Source organism: Nannospalax galili, unplaced genomic scaffold (assembly GCF_000622305.1).
Source record: "Nannospalax galili isolate Female #2095 unplaced genomic scaffold, S.galili_v1.0 scaffold146, whole genome shotgun sequence".
Classification (NCBI taxonomy): Eukaryota; Metazoa; Chordata; class Mammalia; order Rodentia; family Spalacidae; genus Nannospalax; species Nannospalax galili.
In genome coordinates this window covers 2,862,581-2,882,367 of record NW_008357929.1, presented here as the reverse complement: position 1 = coordinate 2,882,367, position 19,787 = coordinate 2,862,581, and the positions used below count along the sequence as shown (strand labels likewise).

General features: G+C 47.9%; 1 protein-coding gene across 4 annotated transcripts in view; it reads left to right on the top strand.

Moving 5' to 3' along the window:
* The window catches only part of Arhgap44 (Rho GTPase activating protein 44), a 224,381-nt gene that overhangs the window by 202,054 nt on the left and 2,540 nt on the right, over positions 1-19,787 (top strand). Inside the window, exons 17-21 of one of the 4 annotated variants that reach the window (XM_008855692.3) lie at positions 8,930-8,947; positions 9,729-9,956; positions 13,572-13,729; positions 15,609-15,986; positions 18,598-18,649. In XM_008855692.3, coding sequence (XP_008853914.1) covers positions 8,930-8,947; positions 9,729-9,956; positions 13,572-13,729; positions 15,609-15,986; positions 18,598-18,605 — 790 coding nt within the window. In that variant the 3' untranslated portion in view covers positions 18,606-18,649. The remainder of the gene's footprint in view (positions 1-8,929; positions 8,948-9,728; positions 9,957-13,571; positions 13,730-15,608; positions 15,987-18,597; positions 18,650-19,787) is intronic. The other 3 variants (XM_008855690.2, XM_008855691.3, XM_008855693.2) reach the window with 3 other exon arrangements.

Sequence of the window (19,787 nt, the reverse complement as noted above, 5' to 3'; positions counted from 1 at the left end):
TTTTTTTTTATTGAGACAGAGCCCCATGTAGCCCAGGTGGCCTCAAACTGTCTGTATAGCCAAGGGATGACCTTAAACATTAGTTCCTCCTCCTTTCACCTCCCATGTGCTGAGGTTACTTGTGTACAGCAGCATGCCTGGTTTTATGCAGTTCTGGGATCAAACATGGGTTTTGTGCATGCTAGGCAAGCACTGTCATAACTGAGCTCCATCTCCCAGCCTGTAAGTTCTTTATTTTGACTCAGAATGCACACATGTGGAGCTGGGAGTGTAGCTTAGTGGCTATCCATATATGAAGCCCTGGGTTAAATCTCTAGTACCTCTCCACCCTGAAAAAAATCCCTACAAAATTTCCAAAGAGTCAAAATGTATAAATGTGTGGTGACTCTTTCTTCTGGGGCTTCACCTGGGAGACTTGCTTATTTGCAATCTTACAAGGCTTCCTTGCATAAACAGTTCCTTTAATGCACAGCTTGACATTTCCTGTCCCAGTCTCTTTAAGGTTGAAAGGAATCCTTAACCTAGGAGTATAAAGTTTTTCAGGATTTATTTTTTCCTGCCTTTATATTTGACACCTATACCTATTTTAATATAACTAAATAGTCATAATTATACCCAGCTGTGTGTGTATGCTTGTGTGTGTTTGTACATGTGTGCTTGTGCGCACTGGCAGAAGAACAGCTGTCTCCACACTCCCATTAAATCAGTTGACATAATATTTAATTGTACAATATGATTCCCTTAGCAAGGAACATGGGCATAAACAGGTTTCATAACTCACTCCAGTGAATCACAGAGAGCAATGACTCACCAATGGCAGCATCTGTGGACTGATGAGAATTTAGCTAGTGAAAGGCATCAGTACACCACGGAAGGACTGGGTTAGCCAAGCCAGTCAATTAAGTAAATTTTGATTAGGAATTAACTAGTAGCATAAAGTGAAATTCCACAGTACTAAGAGTATCTGAAACTTGGATGACAGGAAGTAAGGTAGCTACAACCTTCCTATTCCCCTCCCCAAGGAATGGAACCACAATGGTGTGTTGCAAAGCCAGTGCCTGAAGGACTTAGGAGGGGTGGGAAGTCAGACTTCCTCCTTTTTCTCAATGGGAGTGCACAATGGGGACTGAGATTTGCACTATAGCCCTACGTCTATGTCCTGTGATGATTGGAGGAGAGTCTTCCAGTGGATGCTGTCCCTGTGTATAGTCACACACTGTTCTAGTTTGCCTTCAATTGCTGTGGTAAAAACATTGATCAAGTTGGGGGTGGTGGCGCATGCCTTTAATCCCAGCACTTGGGAGGCAGAGGCAGGCGGATCTCTGAATTCAAGGCCAGCCTGGTCTACATAGTGAGTTCCAGGACAGCTGGGGCTACAGGGAGACCCTGTCTCAAAAAGACCAAAAAAACATTGACCAAAACCAACTTTGGCTTACATCTCCTGGGTCACAGTTCATCTCAGAGGGCGCTCAGATAGGAACTCAGGGGAGGGACCTGGAGGCAGGAGCTGAAGCACAGGCCATGGAGGAACACTGCTTATGGGTTTGCTCTCCTGGCCCAAACTCAACCTGCTTTCTTATACAATACAGGACTACCTGCCCAGGGTGGCACCACCCACAGTGGGCTGGGCCCTCCCACATCACTCAACAATCAAGAAAATGCCCCACAGACATGACCTGAAATTCCCCTGGTGAGGTTCCCTCTACCCTGGTGTATCAAGTTGACAACTAAAACTATCCAGCACATACACCACATAACGATGTTTGCATAATGATAGAGCATGTCCATGATGGTCATATGAGATCATGTCATCTAATGATGTCATGGCCAGTGTAGTTTGTACATGTTCTCAGTGATGTTCAGACAAGAATTGAATTGCCCAGTGATATGTTTCTAGGTGTGATGAGTGTGGTGATCAGTTTTGAGCTGACTTTGAAAGGAAAAACCTTCCATTGTAACTGGGGCGAGGAAAGCAACCTGTGTCCATGTCCACTGGCTCTTTCTCTTCCCTTAGCAATATTAGCTAATTCTCTGCATTTGTCCCCATTTCTGAGCTTTTAAAATCTCTTGAGCAAAACTTTGAAGTCTTTAAACTACCTATTGAAATACTGACAAATTAAGTGCCTTCATGTTATTGAAGGTTTTGCCCAAGTTAAAAAGAAAATACAGCGTCTATGTCAATAAAGCTATTTTTTTAAAAGGGAAATAAAATTTGAGACATATAAACTGGATAAAGTTGAGCAGAAGTGGCAGGTTCTGATTAAGTGATATTTTGGAGACCAGTGGCTTCTAAATCCTAGGTGTCCTATAGGGCAGGTGGCTCCATGGGTCTGGTCATGAAGCCTTAACAACACAGCAAACGGTGTCCACAGTGAGTTACAGGGTCAGAATCAGAAGCTCACGCCTGAGCTTTCCACCATGATGCACAGAATGATACTAGCCCAAAGAAGAACCCATGCCCAGAACCTGTATACCTTATTTAGAAAGGAGGTTGTCACAAATGCAATTAAATCAAGGATCTTGAAGTAAGAGGATGCACTGGCTTATTGGAATAGGCCTTATACGACATCACCTGCATCCGTACCAGAGGGAGATGGGCAGGGATGTGAGCACAGGATGGGACTTCACTGCACTGCAGAGCTGTGAAGGTAGAACTGAGATTTGAAGATATTAGTCATATGCCAAGAAATGTCAGCAGACTCTGGAAGAGGGACACAGCCCTCCTGATGCTGGATTGATGGTAGTGACACAGACTCTGGAGTCTGCCTCTAGAACTGTGTGTGCATTTCTGTCATTGGCCAACTTTGTGGACTTCACACAGTAGCCACATGAGATCATATAACCATCTATTGCAGCTGCCAGCCAGGAGCATTATGGGAAAGATGCAGACAGATGCTTTGGTTGTCCTAACTCAGTGTTGGCATCTCAGTGTCCTCCAGTAACATCTGTTGGCCATAGTGACTTTCTTGACTGTGGGACAGGAGGTGTATTCTGGATATTCTGAAACTAAGTCCAAAGAAGGCCTTGTAGATTCTTCCTTTGTCTCTGGGGACACTCAGTCTTGGGACCCAGCTACCCTGGTGCAGAAAATCCAAGCATCCCCTTGGAGATAAGTGAAGGTCCCCACTTTCCATTCCAACTGGCGTCGAGCTGACAGCTATCACAGTTTACTAGCCCTGTGAGGGAGTCTCAGGAGTCATAAACTAGATTTCTGAGTGACATCCCCATGTCTTTAAAGTAGCAGCATGTTGCAGCTGGAGAGATGGCTCAGAGGTTAAGAGTGCTTGCTACTCTTCCAGAGGAACCGAGTTCAGTTCCCAACACCCACATTGGGGGCTTACAACTATCTGTAACTCCAGTTCCAGGAGATCCAACACCTTCTTCTGTCCTCTGCAAGCAAAAGTGCGTGTGCGTGCACGTGCGCCACATGCGTGCACACACACAACCTTCATAAAGCAGCAGCATGCCCCCTTTTCTGCTACGGAGGCATCCTGACCAAGCCTTTTCCTCACTTCATTAAAGTGCTTGATATTTTTGTGTCTCCTCTCTACTGTAAGCACTTGAGCTAACTCCGCAAGCAGGAAGTATACTAAAACCAAACTGGCTAAAGACCACAAGAGGCTTTCCATGACTCAGAAGCCTTTCTGTTGGCAGGAAGGGTTGCGGCTCTTCCTGGCCATGTCCCCTGTGCTCTGTCAGTTTGTTTTTCCATGAATCTTTCAGCCAAGATGACAGCTCTTATTCCTGCCTCTTTTGTTGATCTGCCAACCTATGCTTAGTAATAAGATATGCAAATATCTTAGCCAGCTTTCTGTTACTATAACAAAATATCTGAAGCAAAAAACTTGAAAGGGGGAAAGGTTTATTGTGGATAATGGTTTTAGAGGTGAAATTGTTGTTTGGCCCGTTGCCTTTGGGACTGGCGATGCTGTACATAAAAGCACATGGGCAGGGCTGGAGAGATGGCTCAGCAGTTAAGAACACTGACTGTTCTTGCAGAAGACCGGGTTCAAATCCCAGCACCCACATGGCAGCTAACAACTGTCCATAACTCCAGTTCCAGGGAATCCGACGGCCTCTTCTGTCCTCCCCGGGCATTGCACGACATGAGTGCACTCACCTACATGCAGGCAATACATGCATACACATAAAATAAAAATAATAAAATATTACAAAAAAAAGAAGCACATGGCAAGGCTAGGCATGATAGTACATGCCTTTAATCCCAGCACTCGAGAAGCAGAGGCAGGTGGATTTCTATGAGATCAAGGCCAGCTTAGGGTGGTCTACATAGTGAGTTCCAGGCCAGGTAGAGCTACAGGGAGTCTTTGTCTTCAAAAACAAACAAACAAACAAACAAAAACAAACACATGGCAGAAAAAGAAAGAAGTAGGGTCCCAGTCCCAGTGTCCTCTTGTAAGGCATACTTCTAGTCATCTGACATCCCTCTCCTAGGCCCCAGCTCCCAAAGGTTCCATTCACCACCTCCCCAAGGGACACAGGCATGGATCAAGCTTTCAGCAGGTAGGTCTGTGGAGACACTTACCAAACCATACCAGGGGAGTTTATGTCAGTCTCCCCTTGGTTTTCAGTTGCCTAATCCTTGAGTCTTCTAAGTAGACTGTCAGTGCTTTCCTCAGAAGCCACTCTTGACCCATCTAACGAACAGAGACCTAGGAGACAATGGAATACAGGAAGAGACTCTGAATTACCTGTTTTCCTTGTTTTTCTCTTTTCTTCTCTGACCAGAGACCCTCTACTGAGGTTTAGGGCCATTGCCAGGGAAGGGAGAACTCTGATGACTGTGATTAAACCCAGATGGTTCCTTCCCAGTGTCTTCATCTCATGCCGTCTTTGATTCACCAACACAGCATCCATTTTCCCCCTTTAATAAACATGGCCTGTCCTTCTTTTTCCATGTAGTTTATTTTAATGTCATACATGTTTGACTTCTATGGTAATAGGGCATCCCTACTGTCCATACTTCTTCAAGGTCATATGTTCTGCATCCAGAAAGTTTAGGTCCAGAAATAGTTCAGATTTTGGAGTATATGCTTATGTGCATGAGACATCTTTGGGACCAGAGCCAGCTCTTAACATGGAATTTGTTTCACGTTCACACATGGCCTGAAGGTCATTTTACAGAGCATTTTTCCCTGCACCTGTGTTTTTCGTTTGTTTAGAGGCAGAGTCTCCCTATAGCCCAGATGACTTGGAACTCACTATATAGACCAGGCTGGCCTCAATCTCACAGAGATAGCCTGCCTCTGCCTCTGGAGTGCTGGGATTAAAAGTGTGTACCACCATACCTGGCCTGTGCCTGTGTTTTAACTGCAAGTCCTCACTTAAGACCAAGTGTGGAATTTTCCACTTATGGCATCTAGTTGGCTCTCAGAAACTTTTGGATTTTGAAGCATTCTGCATGCCAGACTTTCAATTAAGGATGCTCAGTTTATTCTTCCTGGTGTCCTAGGACTGACTTTATATACATTGCTCCATTTGCCCCTTGAAGCATCCCTAAGGAAGAGAGACAGTCCACATCCTATAGCCAATAACTGACAAATCTGAGATTCACATCAAAATTTGTTGTTTCCAAAGCCTGCAATGCTGTGCTTAGCAGAGAGGATGTAGAGTTGCCATAGAGATGGCAAGATGTGTTATTGCTCTCCAAGTTTCCATCTTCTCACATAACAAAATGCCATTTTCTTAGCTGGTTAGACCTCTTCTTTGATACACTTTGTGTTTATAACAGTTCACTTTTTGTTGCTATAAAAAATGCCAGAGCTGGGCATGGTGGCGCACGCCTGTAGTCTCAGCACTTGGGAGGCAGAGGCAGGAGGATCTCTGAGTTCAAGACCAACCTTGTCTACATAGCGAGTTCCAGACCAGCTGGGGCTACAGGGAGACCCTGTCTCAAAATCCCCCCCCCCAAAATAAAGCCAGAGACTGGTTAATATATGAAGAAAAGACATTTATTTAGCTCACAGTTTCAGAAGTTTGAGGGCATGGGGCCATCATTGGCTCAGCACTGGTGAAGATCCTCTTGACCGCATCCTATGGCAGCTGGCATCACAGTAAGAGTGCATGTGAAAGCAAGAGATGGCATGGCAAGTCAGGAAGCCAGAGGGAGTTCGGAGATCGTGCTTGCTCTTTTATAACATCTTTTGTGCTATTTAAGATCCCATTAGAAATACCTAGATTCCTTCAGAACAGTGTCATTTGTGACTGCTTAAAGGCTGTACCACCTCCCAGCATCCTTCACTATACCCTCTAGGGACATGCCATCTCACACAGGCACAACCCGCTGTATCAGCACTTTGCACGTGCTACCAGGCAGTGTCAGGTCTCTCACCACATCCAGCATTGCTAAACAACCCTCATGGATGCTGGATGCAGAAGGAACTATGTGCCCCATTCTGTTGATGAGGAAAGAGTTCTGTTGAGTCAATGAATGTTTTGTCTGGGATTGGAGACATGGGTTGTTTCAGAACCTATTCTTTATGATAGTCTCATGAAAAATCCAAAGTGTGATTTATGGGAAATCTTATAAAAATGGAAAGTGCTTCAGAAGGCATGATAACACATGCTTGTAAAACTAGTACTTGTGAGATAGAGCAGAAGAATCAGGAATTCAAGCCCAGCCTGGACTACATGAGACCTTGTGTCAAAAAACAACAACAACAACAAAAAAAAACCTTTTAGAACAAAGAAACAAAGAGAAGGCTCTTTGGTAGACAGAGAGAAGTGAAGACTTGCCACCTTGCCTACCCACATGAGTCTGAAAACTCCAGAGGGTGCCTGGCATCTCACCCTTAACTCCAGGATTCTGCAGGTCCACCTCCTGATGCCTGCCACTTCCTCCTGAGAGGTCTGGAGGAGCAGGAAGCGCAGTGCTCCTGGGTATCCCTTGGGCTCTTGCCTGTGTCTCCAGTGCTTCCCAGCCCTTAGCTTCTTGAAGCTTCTTCTAACCGCCAGTGTCTCACTCTTGCCTTGTCTTGGCTGTGAAGGCTCTGAGGCTAAGTCCCTTTCTGTTTCTGTGAGAAGCTGGGGGTCATAGGAGTGCTGTACCTCCACGATGGCTTCGGGCGTTCATCAGCAGCACCTTCTGGAGTTAGCTTTTCCCATCCAATTCCATTCTGCTCTGCTCTTAAACACAGCAGCTCCTTGAGTCTACCTTTGTTGCTTCTGCATGAGACAGCAATGAATAGTGACTGTGGACTGTCCATACCAAGGTTCTAGTCCCTCACCTGCAAATAGCCCCATTTGGCACCACACTGAGCTGTTTTGTCATTTCTGCCTTTCGGTTGAGTTTTATGCAGATATTGAGACATACAGAAATAGAAGTCTGCTTCTTTGAAGGTAAATGTACTTTTAGGTCTCAGGGAGCACTGCTGCTGCCCTTGGCATTGAGTGGCTTTTAAGATTTATGTAACTGTTTGAAAACGTCAGTGGACATCATACATATGTTCACCGGACCTGCCATGCCCCTCCATCAGTCACACTGACTGGCAGAGGGGTGATAGCACAGCACGACAGCTTCTTGTGATGGCAGCAGTATGCACTCAGCTTGTAGTTACCGAGTGCTGACATTTCCCAGGTCTCACTCAGCAACTAACTGGTACCCAAGCCTGCCCATTCCATGACTAAACCAGATCACCAGGTGTTCTGGGGTCTGAAGTTACCACTGTTGGAAGATGCCCTTGGAAACAAAGGCATCTTTCCTCCACCAGTTCTGAGGACCTGGCTTCCTCTTCCAGATGAGGTCTTTCCAAGCAGAAGAGAATGAGACAGGGAGAAGCAGAGGGATGGAGCTTCAGGGCTCTTGTGGCTGAATGCCACCGGGCACATTTCCATGCCTGCCTTACTCCATGACCCCTGCAGCCAAGTGCAACCAGCCCCTTCCCACATGGAAGAGTAAACTTTGGGTTGTTTGTCCTGATACATTCTGAAGCCCAGAGAGCATAGTTTACTAATCCTCCCCAGCCTGCTGTAAATGCCAGGGGACAGACATGGAGCCCTGCCTCAGTTTCAGCAACCTCCAAGAGATTTTCTAGACCCCCTATAGAAGGCGCTTATTTATTTATAGGAAGATCTCAAACCCAAGATGACTTAAAAGCCCGTGGGGCCTGGGAAGAGGTACTCCTCCACCATCACCTCCATTCTGAGATACCGCCTTGAAGTTTTCAAGGGAGATGGGGTGTGCCAGCCTTACCACTAGGCATGGAAGGTTCAGGAAGCTGACCCAGCCTAGGGTGTGTTTGGTTTAGCATCTATCCTTCCCTTCACCCCTCACTGCAAATTCATCCTCAGGCATGATGTTCAAAGGACCTGTTCCTGCTACATCTAACCTCTGTACTTAAACTTTTAAAAAAAATCTTGCTGCACATCTACAAAGTAAAGGTGATCATTTTAGACAGGAAGGAGTTCATAGTGTAGTGACAGCGCTTTGGACCATATGGTGGAAAGGAGAGAGGATGAACAAATGAGAGCCCTCATGCTTCTGCTGCAGATGAATGCTAGAGACAGATGTGGCCTGGCCTGTGGCATGTCTCCATGCTGGAAATGGGAGCTCTTGTATTAGTCAAAAAAGTTGCCTAAGGACCAGGAACACCTAGAGGACAAGGGCACTAACGGCCTTTCATGTCCATGTAACTTGGAAATAGGCAGATGGCTGATTCTGTAGTGACTCCCTCACCCCACAGCCCTGTCAGCTGTGTAGCTGTTCCCTGTTCACCTGCATGATTTTGGCCTGCCCAAACACAAGAGAGGCTTAGAGACCAAGTAAGCTGGAGCAATCTCATGATACCATAAGAACCCTATGCCTGAATTCTGCCCTTAGCAGGAGACCCCTAACAGATGGGCAACCTTTATATCCAAAGGAAGGTATAGATTTGTTGACACTAATATCTGTATGTTTCTGTCCCTGCAGCCTTAGGAAAATCCAAAGGTACAGTATCCTCTGGTAGCTATGAGGCCACTTTCAGTCTCTTAAAGCAAGCGAGCTGTGTCCTAGTGAGCTCTGCAAGAGGGTGAATGTGCCATGTTTGGTTGCTTGGCCGACTTACTTAAAGCTGTGTGCCCATCATCAAAATAGACTCCAAGTTTAGTGGGAGCAAGAGGCATGGACAGCCCCTTCCCTGCCTTGTAGCCAAGTAGGTGTGGCCTACAGAACTTGACAGGATCCCCAGCAGTGGCAAAGCTGGGGCTAGACCCCACTGTACAAAAAAGATATATATTTAGATGTCTTCTGCTGGTTGATTCATATTCTAGACTGGTGCTGTATCTGTCCCTGCCCCCACCCACCTCATCTCACTCTTGGGAGGAGCCAGTATCCCCGCCCCCCGCAGGTAGGCCACATTCTGCTCTGAGGACAGCTTGAGTTCCACACCCAGGGTGCTTGTTGGGCCATTATCCCAGGGCCTGCTGGCTTTGGCAAGTGTGTAGAAGCACAGCTTGTGGACTCCCAAGCTGCTGGCTGTGCCCTGTGGTGCGTTGCCACTGTGGAAGGCTGCTTGTGCCAGGCCTGGGCTGCAGGGCTGTGTGTCAGCAGGTCCCCAGCAGCCCAGGCACTGGAGCATCACGGTGTGCATTGCTTCCCAGGGCCCAGGAGGGTGCTAAGCCTGCCGCTCTCTCCTAACATGGATTGCTTGAATGTCTCTGCTTCGTGGGGGAGGGAACATGTCACCTGTCATGCGTGGGTAAGCAGATGTCTTTGTGTCCCTCACCAGCATGGGTGTGAGGGTCATGGACACATCTTGGGTGGCTCGAAGAGGCTCCTCTGCTGGTCGGAAAGCATCCTGCACCCCGCCTTCCATGCAGCCTCCCGCCCCACCCTCCGAGCTGGCTACACCCCTGCCATCACCCCTGCCGGAGCAGATACCAGACAGCCCTGCCACTCCGGCTCCTGCGCTCTCTCCATCAGGTGCCAGCCTGCAGCCCACCCCTGAGCGCCCCAGGTAAGCCCAACCCCTGCCACTGCGGACTGGCATGCACGTTGGGGGAGCCTGGGCTGCAGCTCACACTCCAGGCCTCCTGGATTTGCTCACCATGACCCCCACTTCTAAGCAATCTCGTTTGGCTTTCTGCATCCCCTAGGAACCCAGTCATCAGCAGCACCACCCTGGATCACCATGTAAAGCCCAGGCTTTCTAAGAACAGCATCCCCAAGCAGACACAGAGGGGGTGCTCTTCTCTAGAACGCACTGGGACTTAAGTCCCCACCGTCCATGTTGCTCTTCCTATGCCTATATAATTGCCCTGCTTTGAAATTTAGAATTTCAGCCTTTCTCCTTTCCTTTCTGCTGCTTTTCATTTTGTAAGGGCTAATTTTTGCTGCTAAAGTGCGTGCAGACTAGATGAGTAAAGGTGGCAGTCACACAGCGTGCAGTGACAGTACTGCTTTCTTTCAGGGAAAGGGACCAATTCCATTCCATTGCAAGTTCAGGGAACATTACCAGAACTTTATGTACCCAAAGCTAGTAACATAGGCTCTCTGCCCTACATCTTATGTCCTAATGAGCTAAGGGGCATTGAGAAGAAATGGCAGCACCAGTATCAGTATGCCCTGGGATGCAGGGGAAGGATGGCAGAGCTGCTGAGGCATGGGCACAGGACAGGACTTGGCAGTGACAAGAGCATTCTGGAGCAGCATGCATCTATCTGTTCTCAGGCAGCAGTCCCGAGAACTAGAGAAGCTGCTCAGGCACCTGCTGCTGTGCCCTGTTAGATGATGTACATGCCCCCATGGACACAGGGATTGGGAAGCTGAGTAGCCGAGCCTGTAACTCAGTCCCTAAAATCAGATTCACTTTTTTCTTGCTTGTTTTTTTAATGAGTAGAGCACAAATGAAAGTGACAGGGAAAAGGAGACAGTCATAAATTTGGGGAGGGTTTGTTGCAGGTTTTGCTAATGACTGTGGCTCAGAGAACATGCAGTGCTGGCTTTGCACCTTCTGTGCTTCCCACCATGGGAGCTGCCAGCAGGGTAGTGAGAGCTTGGTGAGGCAGAGCCAGGCATCAGTGGCTCAGACAAGCTGATCAAGAGAGGAGGGACATATAACCACATTGACTGAGTGGTCCCCTCTTATGGCCCTCACCAGCATCACCCATCTTAGAAAGGAGACTCAGTGTTGTATAGTTTGGGACATACAAATGTCCTTTGAGGATGGATCCCCTGGGTGCTGAAGGCATTCTAGGGCTGTGATGGATGCAACTCCACAGACTCCCACTGGTGCGGATTATTGTAAAGGTCGGATGTGAAATCCCCCCTTTCCCAGGCATTCGGTTTTGTGCCTTTCCTTGGGCATTAGTGTTTTTTTGTTCCATACCAGCCTTCTTTTCCCTTGCTATATGGATCCCTCTCAAGACAAACAGGTGCCCCACTGTTTTGTTTTTATTTGGACATTTGCAGTCCAGATGATGTTGCCTCCCCTTGCCGGATTCCGGACATGTCTCCCTCTCCTGGAAGATGGCAGGCCATCCCTTCTTCTCCCAGCCTCGGGCCCTGCCTTCCATCAGGTTCTCCCTCAGCGTTCCTTTCCACTGCTTGGCATCAACGCTGACCCCAAATTCTGTTTCCTGCCCTTGACCCAGCACACTGACTCTCATGTACCCAGAACTAACTTCCCACATGCACCTTAACTGTGCCTTCCTCATCAGGCACTCCTAATAACTGCCCTCCACACCCCTCTTCCACTGGGCCAGCTACTCCTGTGCTGGAGAGAGGAGCCAGGCTCTGTAGGTAAATACTCATTTCTCTACTGGGGATTGATTATTAGGCAGGAGGAAGCAAAGAGAAGAGCTGATTCCTTCAGATTTAGAAACATGCCTTGTTTAAACACAGGTAGCAGGGGTCTAGGACCTACCTCCCAAGTGATGTTTTTGGTGTACTAGTTTGATGTTTTCTTTGGTTGGTTGATTTAACTTCTCTGGATGGTGGCAGAGGTAGATATTTGGTTAATTTCCAGGTATCTGATGACCTTGAGCTTAAGGATGAAAGGCAAATCCTTATCCAGGCTGCCCGATGCAAGGATTTTATGTTTTGAGTTTTTCATTTGTAGAATAGAAAAAGAAAGTTTTAATGCCAAGTGTGGTGGTGCATGCCTTTAATCCCAGCACTTGGGAGGCAGAGACAGATGGATCTCTGTGAGTGCAAGGCCAGCATGGTCTACATAGTGAGTTCCAGGCCAGTTAGAAGCACAGAAAGACTCTGTCTCAAGAAAATAAAAATAAAACAAAATAAAACAAAAAACTTTTACTTTTCTGGTTTAGATAAAATTATGTGCTGTTGTTTTTCGTCCTTTGGAGGACTCCCTAGGTGTAACTTAAAACTCATTTAGCAAGGGAGAGGACAGTCACCTTAACCATGGCCCTCCTTCCCAGCATCACTACCTCTCTCTTTCGTCCCTTCTTTCACATGGGAGATCTTTCCTAGTTCCCTGTTCCCTGCCCTTCCTGGCAGGCTGCAGTGCTGTGTTCCCGCTGGCATTTCCCCTGTATTCCTATCAGTAGTACAGGTTAGTTCAGCAAGGAAACAGGCAGTGGCCGGGAATTTTCAGTAACTGGAGTCCTTGTGCCACACTCTAAGGGCGTCAGAATGCAGGTGAGTTCTAGCAAGGACAGCAGCTCACTCCCAGCTTCAGGATGCCTCCTTTATTCTTAAGGGGTTCCCTGGAATATTATTCTCTTGAAAGGAAATGTGAACCCCGCAGGAGACATAGTAGTTAGTCATACAGCATGGAGGGGGCATCATTGTAGGACACCAGAGATCGAAGATCTGTTGTGGGCTTGTCCACTGGTTCATGCAGCAGCGTTAAGAGGATGTCTCCTGTCATAGACCGTGCCCTTAGAGGGACTAGAGCCCAGCAGTAAGGGCAAATTCCCTTTGGCATCTGGTGACCTTCAGTGTGTCCTTTTGCCAGTTTGAGATACTCCAGAGGCCAGGACTCATCATGGCCACGGACCCTGACCACACTCCAGGCTTAGTGGAGTGGGGCCTGAGCTGGCCTCATGCAGGAGCACGGCCTAGGTCTAGATGACCCTATGATGTGCTGAGGTCTTTCTCAGAAGGTGAGGATGACTCCCAGAATTACCCTTGCCTGAGGGTGTAGTGGAAACCGCAGGCAAACAGCTGTATAATCACAGCCAAGGACTTGGCAGCAGAGATCAAGTCATCAGCCCTCACCAGGCACCCTGGCCCTAGGAAGCCTTGTTGGCTGTGGTATACCATGGAGATAGGAGAACAAGTTGGGTGTTCCAGTTCAGAATGTCTTGGAATTCTCCAGTCGCAGACAACATATTGGGGAGTGGGGAGCTGCTTGGGGCCCCTCCTTGCTCACTGGTCATGACTGTGAATGTCAAGCTGGGAGTGGAACCGAGGACACCAAAGCTCTAGGAAGGCACTGTCACCTCGCCTATTGTGTACCTTCAAAGGCTTTAAGAAGATACCAACACACGTTAGTGCTGTGATAGAGTTAAGTAGGGCTTGGAACACTCAGTACTGCATTGGGCAAGATGGGTGCTGAAGTTGACTGTGCTCAAAGGTTCCCTTGTCCTGTGTGCTTACATTTCAGTGTGGCCAAAAGCAAAGAATTGTCGCCAGGATCTGGGCAGAAAGGAAGTCCAGGCTCTAGCCAGGGGACAGCCTGCCCAGGGACACAACTGGGGCCACAGCCGGCTGCCAGCCCCAGCCAGCTTCCTGCAGACCAGAGTCCTCACACTCTCCGGAAAGGTAGGTCACCTCCTCTGACCATTCTTAGGCCCAAGATGGTGATGGCATTTCTGAATTATTTTTAACGTGGGTATCTGAAAACCTGTTGCATAGTCTGGGCACTAGAGTTTTGAGAACCTACCCACCTCCACCAGGGAAGACACAGCAGCTACAGCAGGTCAGTACATGGTGGTGGGAGCTCCTTCACATCTTGGTGGATCAGGGAGTAGGGAGAACTTTTTTTAATAGATTATGGTTCTATCATGCTCTACCACATAATCCCACTCAAACATTACACTGCAGGGAGAAAATATTATTCTTCCCATGATACGTAAGAGGTTTAGTTTTAGAAGAGGCTTAAGTAATTACCCCCAAAGCATGTAGCAGGTATGTGGAAGGATAGAAACCTGATTCCAAGTCAGTAGAATCTGCAGAGGTGTCTTTTTCTCATCCAAACCGTAGGCTGGACCCCTGGGAAGTAAGCAAGGCATCCTCAGAATAGTTTTCCTTACTTGGAGGGACTGGGATATGGGGAGGGGCAGTGGGAGGGGTAAGGAGAAGAAGCCATCAGGCCTCTGAGGACTTGAGTTTCTTGTAGCATTAGTGGTACCCACAGTCAGCCCTTAGTTGTACATACTGGTGATGGTGTTCTCAGGATATTTGCCCATCAGTGGGATCTCCTGAGTGCTCTAGTGTGGATACCAGTTTGTTTTTTATTCAGAGTGGCAGGCATTAGAGGACTATGTAAAAACAGGAGGCTGAGCAATGGTCTGCTTTAAAAATGCAGTCAGACTAGGTGTAGCCCAGTGGTAGAGCACTTTCCCTGTGAGTGAGGTCTTAGGTTCCATCCATCTCCAGCAATTGCAAAAAAAGAAAAAGAAAGTTGCAGGCAGTCAGTCTATTCATGCTGGCACCCAGAGAGTATACACTTTTTTGAGATAGGGTCTCCCTGTAGCCTCAGCTGGCCTGGAACTTGCTATGTAGTCCAGGCTGGCCTCAGTCTCTCAGAGATCCTCCTGACTTTGTCTCGTGAGTGCTGAGATTAAAGGCCTGTGCCACCACACCTGGTATAGAGTACAATTCTTGAAAGAAAATGGGAAAAAGAAGATGACCCATGGCTAGGGAGGAGGGGATGCATTTACCAAAGCACAGTTGTGAGGGGTGGCGTTCTTGTGTTCTGTTGCATAGTAGGGTAACTATAATCTGTCTATAGTAGTTAATTATACATTTCCAAATAACTAAACAAGCGTTGGGAAGTTTCCAGCACACAGAAGTGTTAATATTTGAGGACATGGAAATGATAATTACTGTAATTTGATCATTATGCATTGTATTCTTGTTTTGAATCACAATTCTATACCCCACCAATAAGAACAAATGTTATTATATCTGTTAACTTAAAATTAAAAGACAAAGCATGAGCAGCAAGCAGGCAGGCTTGAGATGGGCATGTGAGGCGGTGGGGGCTGGAGTGGCCAAAGGCTTTGCCATTGTGGGGAGGCCAAGGCCACTGTGCAGCAAAGGCCATTTCCTTCGCCAGGAAGCACGCTTTGGTAAGCACTCTGCAGTGATACCTTGAACTAGAATCATCCCCAACAGAGCCAGTCTCACTGACTCACTCATAGGGTGTATTGATGCCACCTTTTCCCTGGGAAACCATCCACTGCCTGCTGAAGAGAGATTCATTCTTCATGTTGGGTTGGCCCTGTGTTGTACATCATGTAGGAATCTAGAGGAGAGGAGGAGAAATTAGTTAATAAATAGTCAGTTAAGGAAACTCAGAGGCTGCTCTTGGTGTGGCAGGAGGAGGCAGCAGTGGCCACTCTGAGCCATGAGGATGTGCTCACCCTGGGGGGGTTCGCTAACAACCTTGTGTCCTCTGCTGTGTCTTCTATTGCAGTTTCTAAGAAGCTGGCTCCAATTCCTCCCAAAGTCCCCTTTGGGCAGTCAGGGGCTATGACTGACCAGTCCACCGGCCAGCCCTCCCCAGTCAGCCTGTCTCCTACTCCACCAAGCACCCCATCACCCTATGGACTGAGCTACCCTCCCGGGTACACCTTGGCCTCAGGCCAGCTTTCTCCTGCCTCTGCTCCTCCATTGGCTTCCCCCTCCATCTTCACAAGCACTTTAGCCAAATCTCGGCCTACCCCTAAGCCCCGACAGAGGCCCACCCTACCGCCTCCTCAGCCTCCCAGCGTCAGCCTGTCAGCCTCAAGTCCACAGTCCACGGAGCACCCCATGCTGGACGGCATGTCCCCGGGGGAAAGCATGTCTACAGGTAACCAGGCCATAAGCTCTCTGCAGGGCTCCTGCATAGCTTAGCAAAATGTGCCAGGGGGTGGGACCAGCAGTATTACCACCCACCAAGCTGGTTGCTGGGCTGCTTTCCACCGAGGCCCTCAGTGGAAAGCAGCCCTGGAGACCAGTTGTCCTGCAGGGAGGGAGCTCGTGGGATTGCTCCCAGTAAGCTCACTAGCCCAGGGATCCTATTCTATGGAGTTTGTGTGGTTGAGTCTTTGGAGTGGGCCCTCCAGAGTAACTGACATCAAAACACAGAGGTATTGTTAAGCATGGTGGTGCATGCCTTTAATCTCAGCCCTCAGGAGGCAGAGGCAGGCGAATCTCTGTGAGATCGAGGCCAGCCTGGTCCACATAGTGACTTTTAGGCAGGCTGGGACTAAGGAGACTGTCAAAAAATAAAAAATAAAACAAAAACAGAGGTGTTTCCTTCCCCCAGACAGAGCTCAGCAGCTGGGTAGTACAGACCCTTACCTGAAGGAGAGAGGCTAAGAACAGGAGATTTTTTCCCCCAGGAGTAAAATAAGCCTTGCTAGAAAAATGTATTTGCATTGCAGATCCATACTTAGAGAGGGCTCTCCTTCAGAAAAGACATGTGTTTCTTCCCTGCCACAGTTCCTCCAGCAGCTAATTAGTCGAACCCATAACCACTAACTGAGCTCTGCTCTAAATTCAAAAACAAAGATGGGGTTATCATCCCTCCCCTAGAAAAATGTGTAAAAATAAGAAATGAAACAGTAAACACCATTCATTGTGGAAGAAATGGGAGGCATTTTTAAAACGGCTCCCTGGGCACTGGGCAGATTTGTGGTTGCTGCTGATGTCATGTGAGGGTTTTCCTTATTCAGGGAGGTAAGCAAAGTGTCAGGCTGGGTCTCAGAATAGAGCCAGTTCATTTCACCACAGAGCAGAGCCTGAGCAGCACTGTTGAGCACTGTTCCAGGTAGAGGGCAAGGCATCTAAGGCACAGTAAGAACTGCATACCCACAATCTCATAATACCATGTTCCACATGAACACATACCACATTTTTCCCCCATCAAGTGTACACATACTCTGCACATGCATGTATCACACATACATACCCACATGTGCACACAGGACACATACATACAACATGTATACCTTACATATGTACACACACATATACATACTATACATATACCATACACATGTATACCACACACTCACATGTGCACCCAGTAGAAACATATTACACATATACTATATGTACATACACCATATACCTATACATGGCACACATGCAACACATATTACACATGAATGCCCACATATACACTCAGCATATACTTACCACACATATATCCCACATGTATATAGCATATACATACTACACATATGCCACATATCCATCATTTATACAGCACACACATATACTGTACATGTCACACATCACACACCCCCACATGTGCACATACATTTGTATACCACATGTATGCATGCTCCATACACATGTGTACTTAGTATACCACACATGGACCAATTGTACACACTATACCCACACATATACTAAACATATATACATGTAACAGCACATATACTATACATGCATACATATAGCAGGCACCCACACATACACCACACAAATGACATGTATGCATGCACACACCACATACCCACACGTATAAATCACACACCTTATGGTAGGGTATAATTCAATGGTAGTTTGTTTTACCCTAGTTCAGTGCACAGTACACACACACATATATATAGCCACATGTATTACATACAACATACACACAAATGTCACCTACCCGCTTGGGCATAGTGGGATCTTGCATCAATAGCGCCTCCTTTCCCCCACCTCATTCACACAGAATGTGCACTCTCTTCCCTCTGTGAGATGGCAGCCACAGCCTGTGGGGTTCAGCTCCAGAATGCCAATGAAAATGCTAGTCAAATTGCAAGTGTTTGTGATGGGTCAGGAGTTTTCAGTATTATGGGGAGAGCCATCTGGTGATCTGGCTTCTTTATTTTTGGAAGTGATTAATGTTGTACAGCTGCTGTCATCCACTCTGTAGCTTATTAAAACTTAGGGAACTGCTTCCTGAGGAAGCAGTGAACGACAGCTGTCCTTCCCGAGTGAGCCCTGGTGAGCAGGCAGTGGCCAGAGAAGACTCACAGAAGCTGTCCACTCAGCACTCCAGGTCTGCCACTTTCCCAGCCACACTAGGCCACAAGGCATGGCCCATTCTGCAAGGCACAGGATGAGCAGAGGATGGAAGCAGAAAAGAACAGAATGACAGAAGTGGTTTGGTCCCACAGGTGGCAGCAGCAAGCAGGGAGGGCCAGTGCCCTGTGGCTTATGAGGCATGGAAGTTTGCTTTACATAGCCCAGGCTGGAGGTCTGCAGACCATCATACTCAGTGACATCCTGCCAGCATAACTGTTGTTTAAAATGTTTTTTGAGCTGCAGACTATCACGTGTCCTGTGTGTACAGGTCTCTTGACAGTGTAGAATCTGTAGTTGGTGTGGCCTATGTGGGACTGTGGCACTGGGTAGTATTTTTGTTACGTGTGTCTTTCATTGTGTTGTTCCTCTCTCCGAATCCTATCATTATGTTCTTGCAGCTGTGTGACATGAGTGACGCAGTGTTGGATACATGTGAGGGGGATTTTCAGGGTAAGCTGGCCCCAGCTCGCCCCGCTCTACTCCTTCAGCCAGCCCAGCCAGCTGCCCAGCCACCTCCTGCCCCACCAGCCCCTCCTCTCACTGCATGTGGCTCAGACCCACCAACAGCATGCCTGCTCCACTCACTGGCATTCCCCAGCCTCAGCAAGAGCCTCCTGACGCAGGAGCTTGTAGCTTTCTGAGATCACCGGCCTATTTTCCTTCTCATTAGTTTGGGAAGCCTAGCAGAGGGCCGCAAGCTCTTCCTTTCCTCCCGTCACCATCCTCGGCTGCAGCTCCCCCTCACCTCAGGTTGTTAACCCAGATATCAGACCTGTTTTTCATAGGTGTAACTGCTGGAAGTTTTGGTGCCCAGTGCCTTGAGACTGTTCCCCACACCCATTTGCTGAGGAAGGTGTCCCTACAGCCTGGCACAGGGCCACTCCCTTGGTCAGCGGTCATGGGCTTGTACCAGCTGGTCTTAGGCTTCATTGTCAGCACAAATTCTAATGCCCATCTCCCTCAGGCAGACCGCCAGCAAAGCTTGAAGAATCCACAGGGCAGTACTCTAGGTTCTAAAACACAGCATCTTAGAATGCGTCAGTCCTGTGATAAAAAGCCTCCAGAGCTCTCTAGCCCAGTAGAACATTTTGAGCATTGTTATCAGTATCTACTTGGTTTCCCCTTCATGTAGAATAGATGCTCAAACCTTAAAATCTGGCAAGAGCATGAAAGCAGCCCAAAGGAGTTGCAGATCAATGACTGGGAGCTGGTACTCACAGGTCTTCTGATATACTCCCACCCAGAGCTGCCAGGAAGCAAAGCTTCCATCTCCTCAGGAATGCCAGTGAGTGCTTCTCCACTAAGTTCCCCTCCCTTGCTGAGTGACCGTTCTTCAGGCTCCTTCCAGGGCATAGCAAGGGGAAGGTTGGGGCAGTCCTGTGCCAGCTGGGCAGTCTTTCACAATATCTGGACTGTCATGTTCATGCTCCTGATCAGCCTGTTATTCCTACTTGACAGCAAGGAGCTAGTGCCTGTCTAAGGCCACAGTCCTGCCACAAGAGAGGTCTGCAAGTCTCTAAGTGTGCTTTCCTACAGAACTGCACAATGGGGTGGCCCAGTCTGTCTCACACATGTAAAGGTGAGGCAG